At 49.3% G+C, this 17,156-nt stretch overlaps 1 protein-coding gene across 1 annotated transcript; it reads left to right on the plus strand.

The window, feature by feature from the left end:
- Positions 1-602: 602 nt before the first annotated feature.
- Fitm2 (fat storage inducing transmembrane protein 2) lies at positions 603-6,909 on the plus strand. Its single transcript, XM_021636343.2, has 2 exons — positions 603-868; positions 2,979-6,909. The coding sequence occupies exons 1-2, from the start codon at positions 696-698 to the stop codon at positions 3,592-3,594; spliced, it is 789 nt and encodes a 262-aa protein (XP_021492018.1). The 5' UTR covers positions 603-695; the 3' UTR covers positions 3,595-6,909.
- The last annotated feature ends 10,247 nt before the right edge of the window (positions 6,910-17,156 follow it).

The raw sequence follows: 17,156 nt of genomic DNA on the forward strand, positions 1-17,156 counted from the left end.
TAAACTTATCAATTTAAAATTTAAGTTTTCGTTCTTTTGAGAGGCCGAAGCAGGAAGATTGCAGGAACTATCCCTGTGTCCAACAAAGAAAACAAAACAAAACAAAACAAAACAAAGTAGTGCTGGGCACGGTGGCACACGCCTTTAATCCCAGCACTCCGGAGGCAAAGTGCAGGGATTCCTCTGAGTTCAAGGACAGCCTGGTCTACAGAGTGAGTTCCAGGTCAGCCTGGACTACACAGAGAAACCCTGTCTTTTAAAGCAAAAGCAAATAAGATTTAAATTAGGTAATTTAATTATTTTATGGAATTACTTTGCAATAAAATTTCATCTCGGAACCCTATATTGGAACATAAGGAACTCCTAAATTAGCTCTTAAGAAAATTGGAGCTCTCCTTTGTCTTTTGCGGATAAGAAAAGCAAGCGAGAATTCCAGGCAAAGCGTGGCCTGCAGTACTCGCAGCACGTCGCCTGGGGGCGCCCAGGTGAGAGAGGGGAGAGCGGCTCAGGTAGATGCAGACCCGCGCTCTGTAGAGGCCATTCACGGCCACTAGAGGGAGCACGCGCCCCTTAGGGGGCGGGGCTTGCGGGAACGCGCATGCGCCCGGAGGGAGGTGATGGTACCAGCCCGAGCGAAGGGCAAGACGGTGGCCGAGAGGGCACCAGGAGGTTGACGGTGGCCGAGAAGGTCCGGCATGGAGCATCTGGAGCGCTGCGCGTGGTTTCTCCGCGGGACGCTGGTGAGGGTGGCGGTGCGGCGCTACCTGCCCTGGGCGCTGGTGGCCGCCATGCTGGCGGGCTCCCTGCTCAAGGAGCTGTCCCCGCTGCCCGAGAGCTACCTCAGCAACAAGCGCAACGTCCTTAACGTGTGAGTAACCAGGCTCCCGGTCCCCCCGTCCAAGACGCCAGATCGCTGCTGGGGGGGAGACGAGCCATCGGGAGGAAGCCCTGTCGTGGAAGCCGCGTTCGTGTGCGTTTCGCGACGCGGGGACCTTGGGAAAGCGAGTGACACTCGCGCCCAGCATTTGAGGATTCCGATAGGAGGGCCGAATTGACGGGCGGGTCGGTGACAGGGCGGGTTGTAAGTGACAGTGTGCATGGGGTGCACTGAAGCTGCTGTTTTCCCCCTCCCAGAGTTTGGCGCTCTCCCCTGTCCTGTTTAGGGAGATGTCACCTCCCTCCTGCCGGCTTCTCAGACACCCCTCTCCTAACCCCTGTGACAAAAATCCCACCGTTGTTTTGAAGACCACCTCTAGACTTACTTACCACCCTGGAGAGCCTTTCCCTCCTGGCCCTATATTGGTAGAACCATGAAACCTTTCACACTGGTGACCTTTCTCCTGGATCTCCTTGGACTTTCCTCACTCCTCTACAGTGCATGGCAGTTGCCCAGGAAAGCAAGCCCAGCGGACCTCTTTGGGACGTCTCTCTAATGCCACTCACTTCTTTCCTAGTCCTTTAAAACACTTACATCACATGTTTATTGCACAAAACACCACTGCATCAATTCAGGGAGTTTGGAAGATGAAATTGCCCCTTCCATGTAAACTTGATGCTTCAGACTGTGTCTGCAGCATGCCAAGAGAGTCTAACTCTTGGTAGCTACTTAAAACCCTGTTTTCTCTTTTTGGCAGCTGGGTCAGGTTTCTGGCAGAGCTTGGCTTGGAGGCCTTGGCTTTGACAAGGCTTTCCTTATCAATGTTCATGAAGGTTTTAGTGACAGGCTCTTGAGTGTTGTCTGAGAGACTACTGGAACCTAGGGAAGAGGCGATCTGACCTTGGCCCACCTTCATCCTTCCCCGCCCTTAGTGGCTGGGCTAACAATAGAGTGTGAGGGGGGTAGTTGCCTCAGATCTCTTTTGTGTGTGTTTTCTGCCCCTTACCCCCAAGTCAGCCACCTCTCATGGGCACAGAGGAGGCAGATATGGCAGGTGTTGCTTTATCGGGAGCAGCCGGACGCAACAGTCTCTGTTGTTTAGGAGTTAGCCATGGATTCTGATGTTTTGTTTCAAGACATGGTGATGGTTAATGGGAGAGAACTGGCAATGACTCATTGGATCTGAAAGAGATTAAAAAAAAAAAAAAAAAAAACAAAACCAAAAAACTGTTTGGTGCCCTTAGCTTTTCCCAGCTGAGGGAACTGAGGCCTGAAGACACAGTGATAAATAGAGTCAGAGTTGGGATTCAAACCCTGGTCTTGTAGCTTAAAGTAAAGCTCTTTCTTCTAAGACTTAGCAGCCTTGTAGGAGAGAACATCAGTGTGGTAGAAAAGGCACTGGCTTTGGGGCTAGGCAAAGTGTGGCTCAGTCTGTGTTTGCTGTTGTGTGTGTGGCCTTGGCAAAGTAGTAGTCGGTTTTTCTGGGCCCTCGGAGTCATGTAAAATGAGACAAATGAGGGGTGCAACTCAGTTGATAGAGTGCTTTCGTGCACAAAGGTTTGATCCCCAACACCACAAAACCTGGCTGTGGTACCTGTGATGGTGTTACTTGGGAGGTGGAGGCTGGAAGATCCATAGTTTAAGACTATCCTCAGCTACATAGGCAGTTTGAGGCCAGCCTGGGCTATACTTTAAAAAAACAACCCCTTCCTCCTCAGCTAGTTGTGAATGTTCTGTGGAAGTGAATCACATGTGAACACATCTGACAGATGATCAGTTACTGCTCTTCTGAACAAATAGCCCAACTGGAAAATTTCAGGCCCTGGATTCGAACCCCAGCCCTACCACTTATGACCTCCACTTTGGCATGACACATCTATATGGCCCAGGGTCACCTTACAGAGTTACAGATTAACTAGGTTCAATACTTAGGGGATAAAGCATGTGTAAGCATGTATTAAGGACTCAGACACATTAGGTGGCTGGGCAGCTGTGATCAATTTCATTTGACTTCCCTTGGGAGCTTAGGTTGCTCAAGTGTAATGGCACCGTTTCCTCTCTGCCGTGTCTCTTCTTCACCTGCACTCTCCTCCTTTGTCAGGTATTTTGTTAAAATGGCCTGGGCCTGGACAGTCTGTCTCCTCCTGCCTTTCATTGCCCTCACCAACTACCACCTGACAGGCAAGACTAGCCTGGTTCTTCGGCGGTTGAGCACGCTGCTTGTGGGCACAGCCATCTGGTATACCTGCACAGCCCTCTTCTCCAACATTGAACACTACACAGGCAGCTGCTACCAGTCCCCAGCCCTGGAGGGCATCAGACAGGAGCATCGGAGCAAACAGCAGTGCCACCGGGAAGGGGGCTTCTGGCATGGCTTTGACATCTCAGGCCACTCCTTCCTCCTGACCTTCTGTGCGCTCATGATTGTGGAGGAGATGGCGGTGCTGCATGAGGTGAAGACGGATCGCAGCCACCACCTTCATACTGCCATTACCACCCTGGTTGTCGCCTTGGGCTTCCTGACCTTCATCTGGGTATGGATGTTTTTGTGCACAGCGGTTTATTTCCATGACTTGACCCAGAAAGTGTTTGGCACCATGTTTGGCTTGCTGGGATGGTATGGGACATACGGGTATTGGTACCTGAAGTCTTTCTCTCCAGGACTTCCTCCCCAGACCTCTAGTTTGACTCTGAAGCGAGATACTTACAAGAAATAAAAGAGAAAGAAATGGGGACAGGAGGACAATGGCTAATAGATGTCCCACCTACTTTGTCCAGTGACTGGCTGAATTATTGGGTCCCCCTTCAGAGAGGACCCTTAGAGGGTCTTTGGAATGGGGTGGAGTCTGGGAAACAAGCTTAGTCCTCAGGTTCTGCTGGTGGTGCCCCCGTATCACCAGCAGCGCCATTCCTGTCAGAATTGTGTCATCTCTGTCAAGACGTGACCTTAATCTGTTCGGAGAGGGAGAGCTAAGGCTCAGCAGAGGGACAGGAGACAGCCTCATTGTGTGTGAGTCAAGGGGAAACCAGAGCTTCAGCTCTCCCTCTGCTGTGGTCTCTCTGGCTCTGGTTCTCCTTAGAGTTTAGTGGCCACGTTAATGCTGTTGTTTTAACAGTGTCTCCCCGTGGCTGATTCTGAGAAAAGCATTCTCTCTGGCAGGTTCTTTACTAAACACCCCAATGCCTAAAACAATTCTCTGCCTGTAGTATTCATACCCTCTGTGGAGTTGACAATTGCACCTGACTGTGATCAGTTCCCAACAAGGGCCCACTACCCTGCAGTGCCTGGATGATTTTGTTGTTGTTGTTGTTTTGTTTTTCAAGACAAGGTTTCTCTTTGCAGCCCTGGCTGTCCTTGACCTCACTTGTAGACCAGGATGGCTTTAAACTCACAGCGATTCACCTGCCTCTGCCTCCTGACTGCTGGGATGAAAGGTCAAGCCACCACTGCCCAGCACCTGGATGATTTTTGTGTAGTGAACAGTAAGCTTTTTCTGTTCGCACTGTGTATTGTTATGTGTTGACTTTTGGAGCGGTCACAGAGAACCGCATTACCCCCTCTTCTTCCCTGACTGGGTGCTGTATGGTTTTCAGTCACCACAAATGACATTTGTTCTTTGTTGACAATGTTCCAGTACTGCCCTTTGGTGTGTGAAAACTGTTTTGAGGGATTTTGTTTGGTTTTTTAGAACACTAACTTTTTATGAGCCCAAATCTCAGGCTAATCATATTAAACTCCACCTCATAGGATTGTGCTCTCTGTGGTAATAAAACTGGAGCAGGGGCCATGGTGCCGCAAGCCTTTAATCCCAGCACTAAGGAGGCAGAGGCAGAGGGAGGCAGATCTCTGAGTCTGAGGGCACCCTGCCAGGGCTGCAGAGTGAGACCCTGATTCAAAGAAAAAGGAAAGAAAATAAAAGAAAGAATAAAACTGAAATGCAGACACTTTCATTATTTGATATATTTTAAGCTGAGAGAGAAATTCTGTCAAGTGATTGTATGGAGAATTTCAGATTTGGGTTTGGGGACCTCATAGGATCATAGGACAATTACCACAGCCCAAGGGATTTTTACCTTTGGATATTATGATTATTTGGAGGTGAGGTAAAATGTCTCCTCTCGTGCAGGAAGCCAGCTGGCATGCAAAGCCGCCCCTATTACATATCATTGCCATGCAGAGTTGTCCACGTTACATAGTGACATGTTTGGGGCTTAAGAAATAGCTCAGCAGTGAAGAGCACTGACTGCTCTTCCAGAGGACCTGGGTTCAGTTCCTAGCACCCACACGGCAGCTCACATAGTAGCATGCTTTTGGCCTGCTTCCTCATCCTCATCTCACCAACAGAACAACCTACAAGGGGGGCATTTAATAGCTGCAACATTTTTTCTTGGCAGCACTGCCTAGTTTTCAGCTGTGTCATTATGTGGCCCTCACTGTGACTGCTAGGGTAAGAAGTCTCGCAACCCATGTCCCACACGGCAGGCTTCTAGTCTCAGATAAGAAGGCCCCTTTCCTCCCTCAGGTGATCATCTTCAGCCTTTCACACCGGAGCCCCCGGCCTTTTGGATGAACATCCTTGAAGCTGCTTTGACGCCTCTTTCCTGGCAGAGCTGGATAATGGCATGATAAGCTTTGGTCTGACTCAAGCTCAGGTTGTTAGCACTTAGTAAATTAAGAGTAACTTCTTTCTTTTTATTTAATCTTATTTTTTAAATTAAATTAAAAAATTTTTTTTGAGTCAGGGTCTTACTTTACAGCCCTGGCTAGTCTGGAACTCTCTGTGGACCAGGCTGGTCTCAGACTCACAGAAATCCACCTGCCTCTGTCTCTTGAGTGCTGGGATTAAAGGTATACTAAGATTAAAGCCACCACATCTGGCTATTAAGGAATTTTTAAAAATATATAAGAATCTATTTAAAAGATGTATTTTATGTCCTGTTGAGCTACAGGTCAGTTTGACCAATTGCAATATAAGATGTGAGATGCTCTCACCAAAGGGGAAGAAAGGCAGGCAGTGTCACCATGATGCTTTGGTGAGTTGACAATGGACTGAAAGGGTGTTTGACCATCTGGGCTTTTCCATCCATCTCCCCCGGGTTGGAGTGGGCCTGGGGAAGATGGTAGGGCTGGCCACCAGATATCTCTCAAGCTTCATGTCCACAGCAGAAGGGAGCAGACATGGGAGGCATCCACAGGCTCATCTGTCACATTGAGGCTTTGGACGTTTTTGTCCAGTGGTCTGAGCAGGTTTAACATTAAGCTGACTAGGAGTAGAAACTTTGAGTTGCTCAGCATTTTCTGCATATGAGCTGGATTAGACTACATGCATATTCTTGGTATGCCTCCACCTCCTCTCCCGGGGCTGGGGATGGTGGAACCCAGGGTTTTGTGCATGTTGGATAAGCCCTCTGTCCCTGAGCTACACCCCGAGTCCCTCAGAGCCCTTGCCTTCTCAGGAGCGTGCCTTCCCTCCAGTGAGGAAGCATGGCGTGGCTGAGTGTTTGGGCTTGGGCAGCCATGAGACGGAGGTTTGAATGTTGCCGCCATTCCCAAACCACCTGACCAGTGTGCAAGCCTTGCTGCTCTTGTCTGTAAAGTGGAGGCGATTCTTTGAGTGCCTAAAGGAAAGACATGTAAGATGCTGAGCACGTGTGCTGCATGGGCTGTTTTCTCCCCGCCTTTCTCTTGATGGCATTTATAGTGTTCTGGCTCCTCTACAGGAAGCAGAGGAACCAATCTCTGTTGAGGAAATATTCCGAGTCTGGCTCTCCTATTGAAGTAGTCTCCAGTCATCTTTCAGTGTCTGTTGTCCCTAGGTGTTAAACATGAGGCTTTGGGAGCATCTGACCAGAGTCATGCCATGCTATTTTGCTTCCCTGTGTGGAGGTTTGCTCACTAGCTTCCATGTACATCTGTCATTGTCTGGATACCAGATTGTATTTAGAGAACGGCTCATGCCACTGTTATGTACACACAGAGCCCATGTGTAAACAAGCAAATTAAAATACTTTGGAGATAATGGAGTCCCATACTCCGGAGTGTGGTGTGTTTCTTTCTCTATTTGTTTTTAATTTAATTTTTTAACTTTACCTTTTAAATTAAATGTGTGTGGGTGGGTTTATGTGTGTGTGTGTGTGTGTGTGTGTGTGTGTGTGTGTGTGTATGAATGCATGGCACACGTGAAGATCAGAGAACAATTTGCATGAGTTAATTTTCTCCTATCATGTAGGACTTTCAGGTCAAAGTCAGGCAGTCAGGCTTGGCAGCAAGTGCCTTTGCCAAGGAGCTATCTTGTTGACCCTATTTTTAAAACTACTATTATTATGTGTATAATGCATGTGTTTGTACTCATGTGCCATAATCTACATGTGTAGGTCAGAGGACAACATTGTGGACCTTGGGGACCAAGCCTAGTCCTTTAGGCTTGGCAGCAGAAGCTCTTACCCGCTGAGCCATTTCACCAGGCCACTTTCTGATCCTTTCTTAAGTTGCTCTCATAGGAGCCATTTCATGGCTGGAGTTTCTCTGCCTGTTTCACCTACATCTTCTGTCCTAAGTACAGATATTTTTCAGCTTGCCTTACTCTTTTCTCTGTCACTGGATCCTGAGGTCTGGATCAGCCAGGCCTAGGAGTTGTCCCCTTAGCAAAAGGGATGAAGTAGGCCTCACAGACAGAATGCTGAAGGGCAGTGACAGTCTACTGGGCTAACATCACTTCACAGCCCTGGAACCCTCTGCACACAAAATAGCATTTTGTGCCTTTATACCCAGTCACTGTCAGCCTGACCTGCTTGGCACCAAGAGGCAGTGTATGTCGAAAGCCCATTGGACCCAAGATTAGAATCTTCTCACGCTGTTTAGTCCTGTGGCAGCAGCCAACTCTAAATTTCGCTGCAAGCTAGGTGCGGGCAAGTCATGTTCAACTCAGGAGTTCAGGCTCAGAGCAGTCCCCCTCCTAGCTAAAGCTGTGTGCGGGTTATAAAGATGAATGTATGTAGAGCAGGTGTGCATTTCAGGGAAGAGAGGGAAGAGAGCCTGTGCCGCCATCAGGTGTCCTGACTGTTGGGGCAAGGTGAGGACCTGGGAACACTGAACAGAGAACCTGCTGCCCTGGGGATCCCGAAACACATTCATAGAAGACAACGTTCCTTTTGTTTTGAAAGGATGAAGAAGAACTCAAACACTCCCACAGGAAAGGGAAACGAAGGCAGGGACAGCACACTCAAGGCCATGTTCGGTAGTCCCAAGACTTCTGTTCAGAGGAGGGAGCCTCACTTTCTCATTTTCAAAAGCCCTGGAGACTGAGGAAAGGTTTAGGGGGTAGTTGATGGAACTTGTAGGCGTGACTTGCTTTGATCCAAATGGTTCTGGGCTATTATAACACCTGGCTTGGGCAGGTTCTGCCATTCTGTGATCTTGAGCTAGTAACAGCGTCTCTAGGCCTCAGTCTCATCTGATAAGCCACGGGTAGAGGTTGCCCAGGTAACCTCAGGAACCCTGGGTTCCACTCTACTCTCCGTTTCTCTGCTTTGCTTGCTGAAGAGTTCCTCCCGAGCTCATTCCGACTTATTTTAGGAAACGACAGGAAAAGAAACCTTTGCCTGGGTCGAGTAGCAGTTGGCCTCCCAGTGAGTGACAGGGAGCAATCTTTGGGCTGCAGCTGTTTGCCGCCCACCTCTTTTTCCCTCCGTGTGGACATCTGGATGAGTTCTGACCTGAGCACTTGGACCATGCGGGCTTTCTCGGCACAAGGAAGTCAACCTAATTCCCAGCTTAGGCACCACTGAGAATTGTTCTAGTAACCTCTCGGGAATGTCTGGGGAGTTTTACTGTTGAACTCACAGTGCAGAGCACAGATACTCAGGTGCTTCAGGGAAAGTGTGGCAGATTGTCACCACCTGTGCACTTATGACCGGGTAGTATTCACGCTTCGCTTAAAACGTGCAGGTGGGGTTGTGCTGTGACATACAGGAAGACTTCATGACAGCTGTCTGCAAAAATGCCAAGAACCCTGATGCTAATTAGTCACATAAACAATTGCAGTTCCTTGCTGATAATTGAACACAGTCACCACAGCAAATGAATGATGTATGTAGTGTCAACTGTGAAGGCAGAAGGTCTGGGCTGGGTGCCCTTGGCCAGGTCAGCCTCTAAGTCTGTTTCTGGAGTTCAAGCAGGGTCAGCAGTACTGGGTTTCACTCAGCAGGCACAGGCTGGAAGGAGAGGAGCCCCTGTGTGCTGAAATCTGCCAGGCACGGGGGACACAGCATTAAGTCAGAGGGAAGGACTTAACTTCTGTGAGTGCTACCAGCTGGGCAGAAGTGGAATGTGACCCCTAAAAGTGAAGGGACCGTCCAGGGCAGAGTGTTCCTCAGTCTGGGACAAGTAGCAGAGAGAATCAACTTATGGGGCAGGTGGTGGGGGCAAAGATATGTGGTGTTTGTTTTTTGAGACAGTCACTCGGGTTGTATCCATGGCTGGAACTCTGGGGGATCTGCCTGCCTCTGCCGCCTGAGTGCTGGGATTAGAAGTGTGCACCCCCACACCTGGATAAAAAGACTTATTTGGCTCACAGTTTGACAGGTTTCAGTTCGCAGCAGGCCTGGCTCTGTCACTTTAGGCTAGAGGTGAGCAGAACCTCATAGCAGCAGGAGCAGGTAGAAGAGAGACTGCTTACCTGTGGCAGTCAGGGAGCCGAGAACAGTAACACGAAAGGGCCAATGCCACCCTTGGCCGTGTGTGCTTGAACACATATTTGTAACCTGAACACTTAGAATCGGGAAGATTGGGAGTTCAGGGTCATCCTCAGATACATAACAAGTTTGCAGCCAGCCTCAGCTACATGAAACCCTGTCTTAAAACAAAACAAAATAAAACAAAGGCACATCCTCTGGGACACAACTAGGGGGTTCTCCTGGCTTCACCTTCCACAGTTCTTCCACCTCCCAATGGTCTGTTTCAATTTGGAGTCTGTCAACAGATTAATCTGTAGGTCAAAGCATTCGTGGTCTCTGGAGTACTCGCATGGACACTGTGCTTTCCTAAGCTCCCAGGCATCTCCCGGTCTGTCAGGCTGACAGTCAGGGTTCGCCATCACACTGCCCCGATGTTGTCACCTCTCAAGCAGATACAATCTGCCTAACACATTTACACTCAGAGGAGTGGGAACGTTAGCCAGAGCACCTGGGTTCACACCCGAGCTGCTGTACGATGGTGGGCAAGTTCCTTAACCTCGCTGTGCCCTAGTTCCCACAGGGCTGTGGGGATGAATTAACACCGGAGAAGTCCTCAGAACGGGGCATAGCGCTTGGAGGTGGCACTGTATAAATGGCTTCTGGATGTATGTGGAGCCCCCTGCTGCACCATTGCCGCCACTCCTCCATAGGGATGGTTTTAATTCTGATGGACTTCCGGGTAGGTTAGCTGTGCAGTCTGGGTGTGGAGGGCCACGTCCCCAAAGTCTAGCTCCAGTCTGGTGGTATCTGGGTTAACTAAGGGTAGCAGAAAGCAGGGGAGCTGATTTCTGGGACAGCTAACAGGAAAGGACATTGGATCTGTGGTATCCCCATAGCCAGGGTGAGTTAGGGCCATGTTGAAGGTGCTGACAGCTACAGGGAGCTGACAGCGGCCTGAGGCCAATTCCTAGCAGCTTGTTTGGGGCACAGGGCTAGGAACCTTCTCTCTGCTTCCCCTCGCTGCCTTCTCTGCCAGGTTCAGCCACCCAGCGTACATACTCCAGCTCTGCCAGTCAGCGTACATGCTCCTGAGATTCTGAGTGCCTGGGAGGCCAGAGGGTGGGGCACCAGGGAACTGCCTGGATTAGACCGTAGTGTCTAAGAGCAAAGGTATTCAGGCTCTGCCCCAACAGGCCGCAGTATCTCCCTCCATGCCTCTTGTGCTTCCCTGACTTCTACCTGAAATTTCAGGGCACACCTGAACTGCTGGGTACCTCTGTGCTTCAGGAGCAAGGCAGTGAAAGCCGGCGGACCAGACACTGATTTTCAGCTGCTGTGATTAGACGCATAGGACCTTAGGGTAAGCAGGCAGCATTCAGAGCCTGTCAGCCCCTCAGCTGTATGATACTGGACACAACACTCAGCCTCTCAGCCTCTCTAAGCCTGCATCTCCATATGGGACATCTCCATATGAGGTGTGAGGATCAGGAGTTCAAGGTCATCACGGGCTGCATAGTGAGTTCAAAGCCAGCCTGAGCTATATGAGGAAAGCGTTAAGGAATCATAATGCTTTCTGTTGTACTAGTCTTTGATTTGCTTAATGAAACCATAGATGGGTAAACATAAACTTTAAAATGTTGGGTACCTATGAGAAACACTTTTTTGTGTGTTTGCTTTTTTTGAGATGGTTTCTCTGTGTAGACCAGGCTGGCTTCGAATTCAGGGATTTGCCTGCCTCTGCCTCCCAAGTACCACTGCTGCTACCCACTTAAAGACGTTTATCTTTGCCTATCTTCTCTGTTGGAAGCCCAGATGTCCCCAGTAACTCTGAAAGGACTTAGAGCCATCTATATAACAAAGTGCGACATTGAATAAAGCAGGTGACTGACCTTTGCCATTTTTATAGAGGGACAGGGTCTCGCTATCTCTGGCTGGCCTAGAACTCTGTAGATGAGGCTGACCTCGAACTCACAGATACTCACCTGCCTCTGCCTCCCAAGTTCTGGGATTAAAGGTGTGCGTCACGGTCCTTAACTGTTTTAGTCAAGTACCCAATGGTTACTTTTCAGTTTTTCTTTATCTGACATTTAAAAATATTTTATTTTTTAATTATGTGTATATGTGTGTGTTTATGCATGTGGGTGCAGTGCCTGGAGAGACCAGAACTGGGTTTCAGTACCCTGGAGCTAGAGTTACATAGGCACTGGTCACTGAACTTGGGTCCTCTGTAAGAGCGATATGTTCTCTCTATGCCAAGCCATCTCTAGCCCTAGTACTTGACATTTGACTGTATCATCTCACCTCTGGTTCCTTGATACCTTCTTGGACCAAGAGAAAAATAGCAAAGGCTTTAGCTCCTTACACGTGTGGCTTCCTAGCTCAGCACCTTTGCCGGATAAGTCAGCTATTGCTGCACTGATGCTTGGTAACAACTATCACCAACCCTGACAAACTCCTTGACTGACAGCAAGTTTGGCCAGCTGTAGTTTTGCTGACAGACTGTCTCCAGCTGCTTAGTGCTAGGCCCGAGGTCAGCTGTGCTTATCTGTAGGACACATGATGGGCTCAGCTCTGCTGCTCTTTTGATTCATTCTGGTTCCAGACTGGAGGGGCAAGGGCTTGTCTTAGTTAGGGTATTATTGCTGTAAAGAGGCACCATGACCACAACTCCCATAAACAGAAGCATTTAGTTGGGGCTGGTTCAGAGGTTTAGTCCGTTGCTGTCTTGCAGGGAGCATGGCAGCATGCAGGCAGACCTGGTGCTGGAGAAGGAGCCTAGAATTCTGTATCTGGATCAGCAGGCAGCAGGAAGAGAGAGTGAGCCACCGGGCCTGGCTTGAGCTTCTAAAACCTCAAAGCCCATCCCCCAGTGACACATTTCCTCCAGCAAGACACACTTCCTAATAGTAGTACCACTCTCTGTGGGCCTATGGGGGCCATTTTTATTCAAACCACCACAGGCAACAACTGCCTGGGACACACTCCTTTCAAAATGGTCACTAAGATACACACAGCCAAACCACATAATACACGTGAAGACCCTGCTCATGTCACACCTTTCTATGGACAGGCCTGTTCTCATTGGGTTGGAATAAAGTCCACCCACAGTGGGAGGCTGCAGTTTTATAGCAAAGGCTGCTCATGAAATTCAGATCCAATCTACAGCTTGCAATGTGGGAACTTGGACACTGAACCTCAGTCTCTACATCGATGAAAACAAAATGGTATTAGTTTGTGTAAAATTCCTAGCGGACAGATAGTTCTCAATGAATAGAGTTCTTACTGAATAGCAACTCTCATTATCAGCTCCATTTCAGAGAGAAGACTAAGGCACCTGTGGACTCAGGACGCTAGAGAAGTACCCAACAGATTTCCATGATACCAGAGTGGAGCCAGTGATTTTAGCAGTGAGCTGAAAAACATATAGCTTTCACAGCCCTTACTGTCTTCCTCAACAAGAATTTTTAGGATAATGCTAGGCAGACCTAACCACTCTTTCTTTCTTCCTTCCTTCCTTCCTTCCTTCCTTCCTTCCTTCCTTCCTTCCTTGTCTTCTTCCTTCCTCCCTCTGACTCTCTCCTCTCCATTCGCCTCTTTCCTCCTCTTCCTCCTTTCTCACAACTGTCTCATATAGCTCAGGCTGGCTTTGAACTCACTATGTAGTTCAAAGTGAGTGATGACCTTGAACTCCTGATCCTCACACCTCCCCCTCCCAAGTGCACCACCATGGCTATCTTGTTGCGTCCTAGGTCCAGGGTGTCCTACAAGCTAGATAGCACAGTGCCGACAGAGCAGCAGCCATCGCTCCACACCCTCCTTGGTGACAGAAACCTTGGGATACTCCAGTCCTGCGGTGCTGCTGCCCAGCTTCCTGACTGTGACACCTGCAAGCGCCCTTGCTTTCATCCCGGTGACACCTGTAACTGCACAGAAGGTGGGGTGTACTGACTCTGCCTGTCAGCACCCTGGATTTTCTCCACGATAACGCTCTCATAGTGGGGTCATTACCTGGTGGAGCACCTGCCCCTCCCAGGGCCTTGGTTTCCTTACCCTCCTCTCTTTCAGGCCGGAGCCAAAGCTGTCCAGCCTAGGCGAGGGCTCTCCCATTCTCATCAGCACTTCTTCCCCTTCCTTATGTCAGAGGCTGTTCTCCCTTCCTGCAGTTGGCTGCCCACCCAGAGACTATGCTCCACAGCTTCCTTTGCAGCTGCATGATGCCTTCCTTGCCTCACGTATGCTCCTGTATCCCTCCTTCAGTATCCTAACACATTAAAACCTGGGCTTTTTGTTGTTGCCACCTAGGGGTCTTGATCAGATTTGTTTCCTCTGCCAGTTAAAGGATTAAAAGGCAGGAAAAATCTCGAGCAGGGCAAGCAGCTGTGGAGAAGTCTTGAATACAGCAAACAGAACAGACAGAATCAGCAGTTGAGGAAAGGTGTTTGGTGGTGGGAGCGGGGAGAGTTGTGAGGAAACACTTGCGTCCTGGCCCCCAGAGAAAAATAACTTCTTTGTAAAACAGAGATGGGACTTGGGAAGCCAAGAATCCAGTCTCTTCTCACAGGCTGGGTGTTTTTTAAGTTTCTGAAGGGTCCACCTCTCTTTCCTACTTTGGCAGTTTGAGAAACAGGATGGCTGACTGGCCCACAACTGTTGTGTAATATTTCCTGATCTGGCCTGGAACTTGTTGAGCCTGTCCATCAGCAGGGCCTGCTGGCAGGAAAAGGGTCCATAGAGCCTTTGTTGTAAGCTGCCAAGCTTTTGTTTCAGGTCAGGAGGGTGAGGGAGAAGCTGGCCACCTTGGAAGTTCTCCACCTTCATTACCTAGCTGTGGTCCCTGTCTTTATCAGTGTGACCGACAGGGACTCTAGTACCCCATTATGGTAGAGTTTTGGTGGTTCATGGGGTGGAACTCAGGGCCATGCTGAGCTAGGCCCCCAGCCTCTGAGATTGAGTTTGGACCATACAGATGAAGGCAGAGCGACAGCATGGGCTGAATGAGGGTATGGGAGAGGGACATCACAGCAGTCGCTGGCACTCATCTTGCCAGCAGGGGTCTTTTACTCTTCCCAGGGGTTGAGTCCTTTGTGTTAAAACACCTCAGAATTAACCCTCACAACTCAACATTCTCCGCCTCCTTTACCCGACTCCGCCCAGCGCTCACTCGGGACAGCCCACAACATCGGTGATTCCGATTCCAAAGAATGCGATTGCCCTCTTCTGGCCTGTGCAGGCACCAGGCATGTAGGTGCGGCACAGACATGCATGCAGGCGAAACACCTGTACATATAAGAAAAGAAGAAGAAGAAGAAGAAGAAGAAGAAGAAGAAGAAGAAGAAGAAGAAGAAGAAGAAGAAGAAGAAGAAGAAGAAGACAGGGGGCTGAACAGATGGCTCAGTGCTTAAGAGCACTCTCTGCTCTTCCGGAGGACCCACATGGCAGCTCACAACTGTCTGCAACTCCAGTTCCAGGGGATCCAACACCCTCACGCAGGCATACATGCAGGCAAAACACCAATGCTACACAAGCAAAGAAATAAATCATTTAAAAAAGACAGTCCCCCGCAAACATGTCACAGCCTGACAGCCCTTCACGGGGACTCTCTTCCTCCGTGATTGCAGGTTGTGTCAGGCTGACAATTAAAACTACCACCACACTCCTCCCACTCCTGCCTCTGAGTCAGCACTTCCCCTGCTGCCCAAGAGTCCTGTGCAATGCGCTCCTCTGCAGCACCCATGCAGGAGCCTCCCCGGAGCTGAGGACCGGGTCTTGTCGCCGAAGATCCGATGATACAGCAAAAGAAATGTGGCTGTGGCCCTCACCGTGTGCTGTGCTGCCCGCGTGTTGTCTAACCAGGAGTGGGAGTCATAGGGGCACCGAGGTGGACCGCTTAAGGCTGTGCTCCAGGGTAGCTGGGGTTCTGAACCACATGATGCAGCCGATCCTGTGCGGGTTGCTCCTGCCGTGGGGCCGTGGGAAAACCCCCGAGGCCAGTACTGCTGAGGTAGAAGTGGAGGTGCCTGCTCCCATGATTCCGTGTGTCTCAGTCGCAAAACTTGCTTCCCGTCATGGCTCATCTTTACTGTCTGTTTGCTGGGATTTAGAATCACACCCCTGGGCCTATTGGTGGTGATTTTTTCAGAAGGTGTAGCTGAGGAGAGAGGACCCAGTGAGGGAGAGACCAGGCTGGGGACCTGAACTGAATTAAAAAGAGAAGAAGGAAGCCAGCTGAGCACCAGTGCCTTCCCTTTCTCTGTCTCTGTCTCTCTCTGTCACTCTATCTCTCTCTCTCTCTCAATACAGTATGAGCAGCTGCCTCATCTTCTATTGCCTTGCCTTCCTGCCAGGACACATCTAAAAACATATGCCGAAACAAACCCTTCTTTCAGTTGATCTCTGGGTATTTTGTTATAGTAATAAGAAAAAGTAGCTGAAATTTTGGACTTTGATTAGTTAAAAAATATTTTTAGATGTATGAGCATTTTTGCTTCAAGGGAGGCCAGAAGAGGACATTTCAGAGTCCCTGGAACTGGAGTTGGATGGCTGTGAGCAGATATGTGGGTACTAGGAATTCAACCTAGGTCCTCTGGAAAAGCAGTAAGTGCTCTTTACTGCTGAGCCACCTCTCCAGCCTCAAGGGCTTTTCTGGTTTAGAGATTATGGTTCCAAGTGGGAGTACATCAGTGTTGCTGTTGAATTAGACATTCAGTTTGGACTTACACTATTGGCACGGTAGGCAAAAACATGGTTTGTTTCCTGGCTGGGCAGATGGGTACTGACTGCTAAAGGCACACAGAGTTGCTTCTCTACCATGGTGGCTCAGAAGATAATGGGAAAGGGACTACCATATCCAACCATAAAAGATCAACAGAAAACCACAGCCACCCAAGGACTACTGGGGTGTAAGTCATTTTCCAGATAAACCCCAACTGGTGGAGGCAATACTGGAAAGAGAGAAGTGATAAAGATTAGTGGTGGTTCAGGGATCAGTTTCGGAAACTGATAGGATTTTCGTGTGTGTGTGTGTGTTTGTGTGTGTGTGCGCCGCACAATGCAGGCTGAATAAAAGGAGTCTGGCAATGGTTACATTTGCATCTAATTTGTATATTAAGTATGCGAGGGAGGATTGTGAATGCTGGAACTAAAGGAGGCCTGAGCAGAATCCAACTCCTGCCTCCTCCAGAGAGGAGACTGAGAGAAGGGCTCCGAGAGTCTCGTTTTGGAGTGAGGAGGAGCATGTCCTTTTATATGTGTTTACCCCACTAGGACCCATGTGTTATTCGTCATGAGAACATTTATTAGGACTGAGAAGGGTCTTCATGGGATGCCCAGTAGGGTAGACAGTGCCAGAAGGTTCCTGTGTACGAATCCCACCCTTGTTCTATCTTGGCCGTGGCTATTTTTGTGTGTATGAAAGTTTTGCATGCCGCGTGCCTGCAGAGCTCAGAAGAGGTGTCCAGTCCCCTGCAGGTGGAGTCACAGATATTTGGTGAGCCACCGTGTGGGTGCTGGGAATCGAACCTAGGTCCTTTGTAAGAAAAACAAGTACTCTACATTTTGAGCCATTTCTCCAGCCCCATCTTTTTGTGGTTGTTTGTTTGTTTGT

This window comes from Meriones unguiculatus, chromosome 4, assembly GCF_030254825.1.
Source record: "Meriones unguiculatus strain TT.TT164.6M chromosome 4, Bangor_MerUng_6.1, whole genome shotgun sequence".
In the NCBI taxonomy this organism is placed as follows: Eukaryota; Metazoa; Chordata; class Mammalia; order Rodentia; family Muridae; genus Meriones; species Meriones unguiculatus.

What these genes read in the sequence shown, in the direction of transcription:
- Fitm2 (XM_021636343.2), top strand. Translation starts at nt 696, where the DNA reads ATGGAGCATCTGGAGCGCTGCGCGTGGTTTCTCCGCGGGACGCTGGTG. An exon ending in AAGCGCAACGTCCTTAACGT is followed by an intron (nt 869 to 2,978) that starts GTGAGTAACCAG and finishes CTCCTTTGTCAG; the next exon opens with GTATTTTGTTAAAATGGCCT.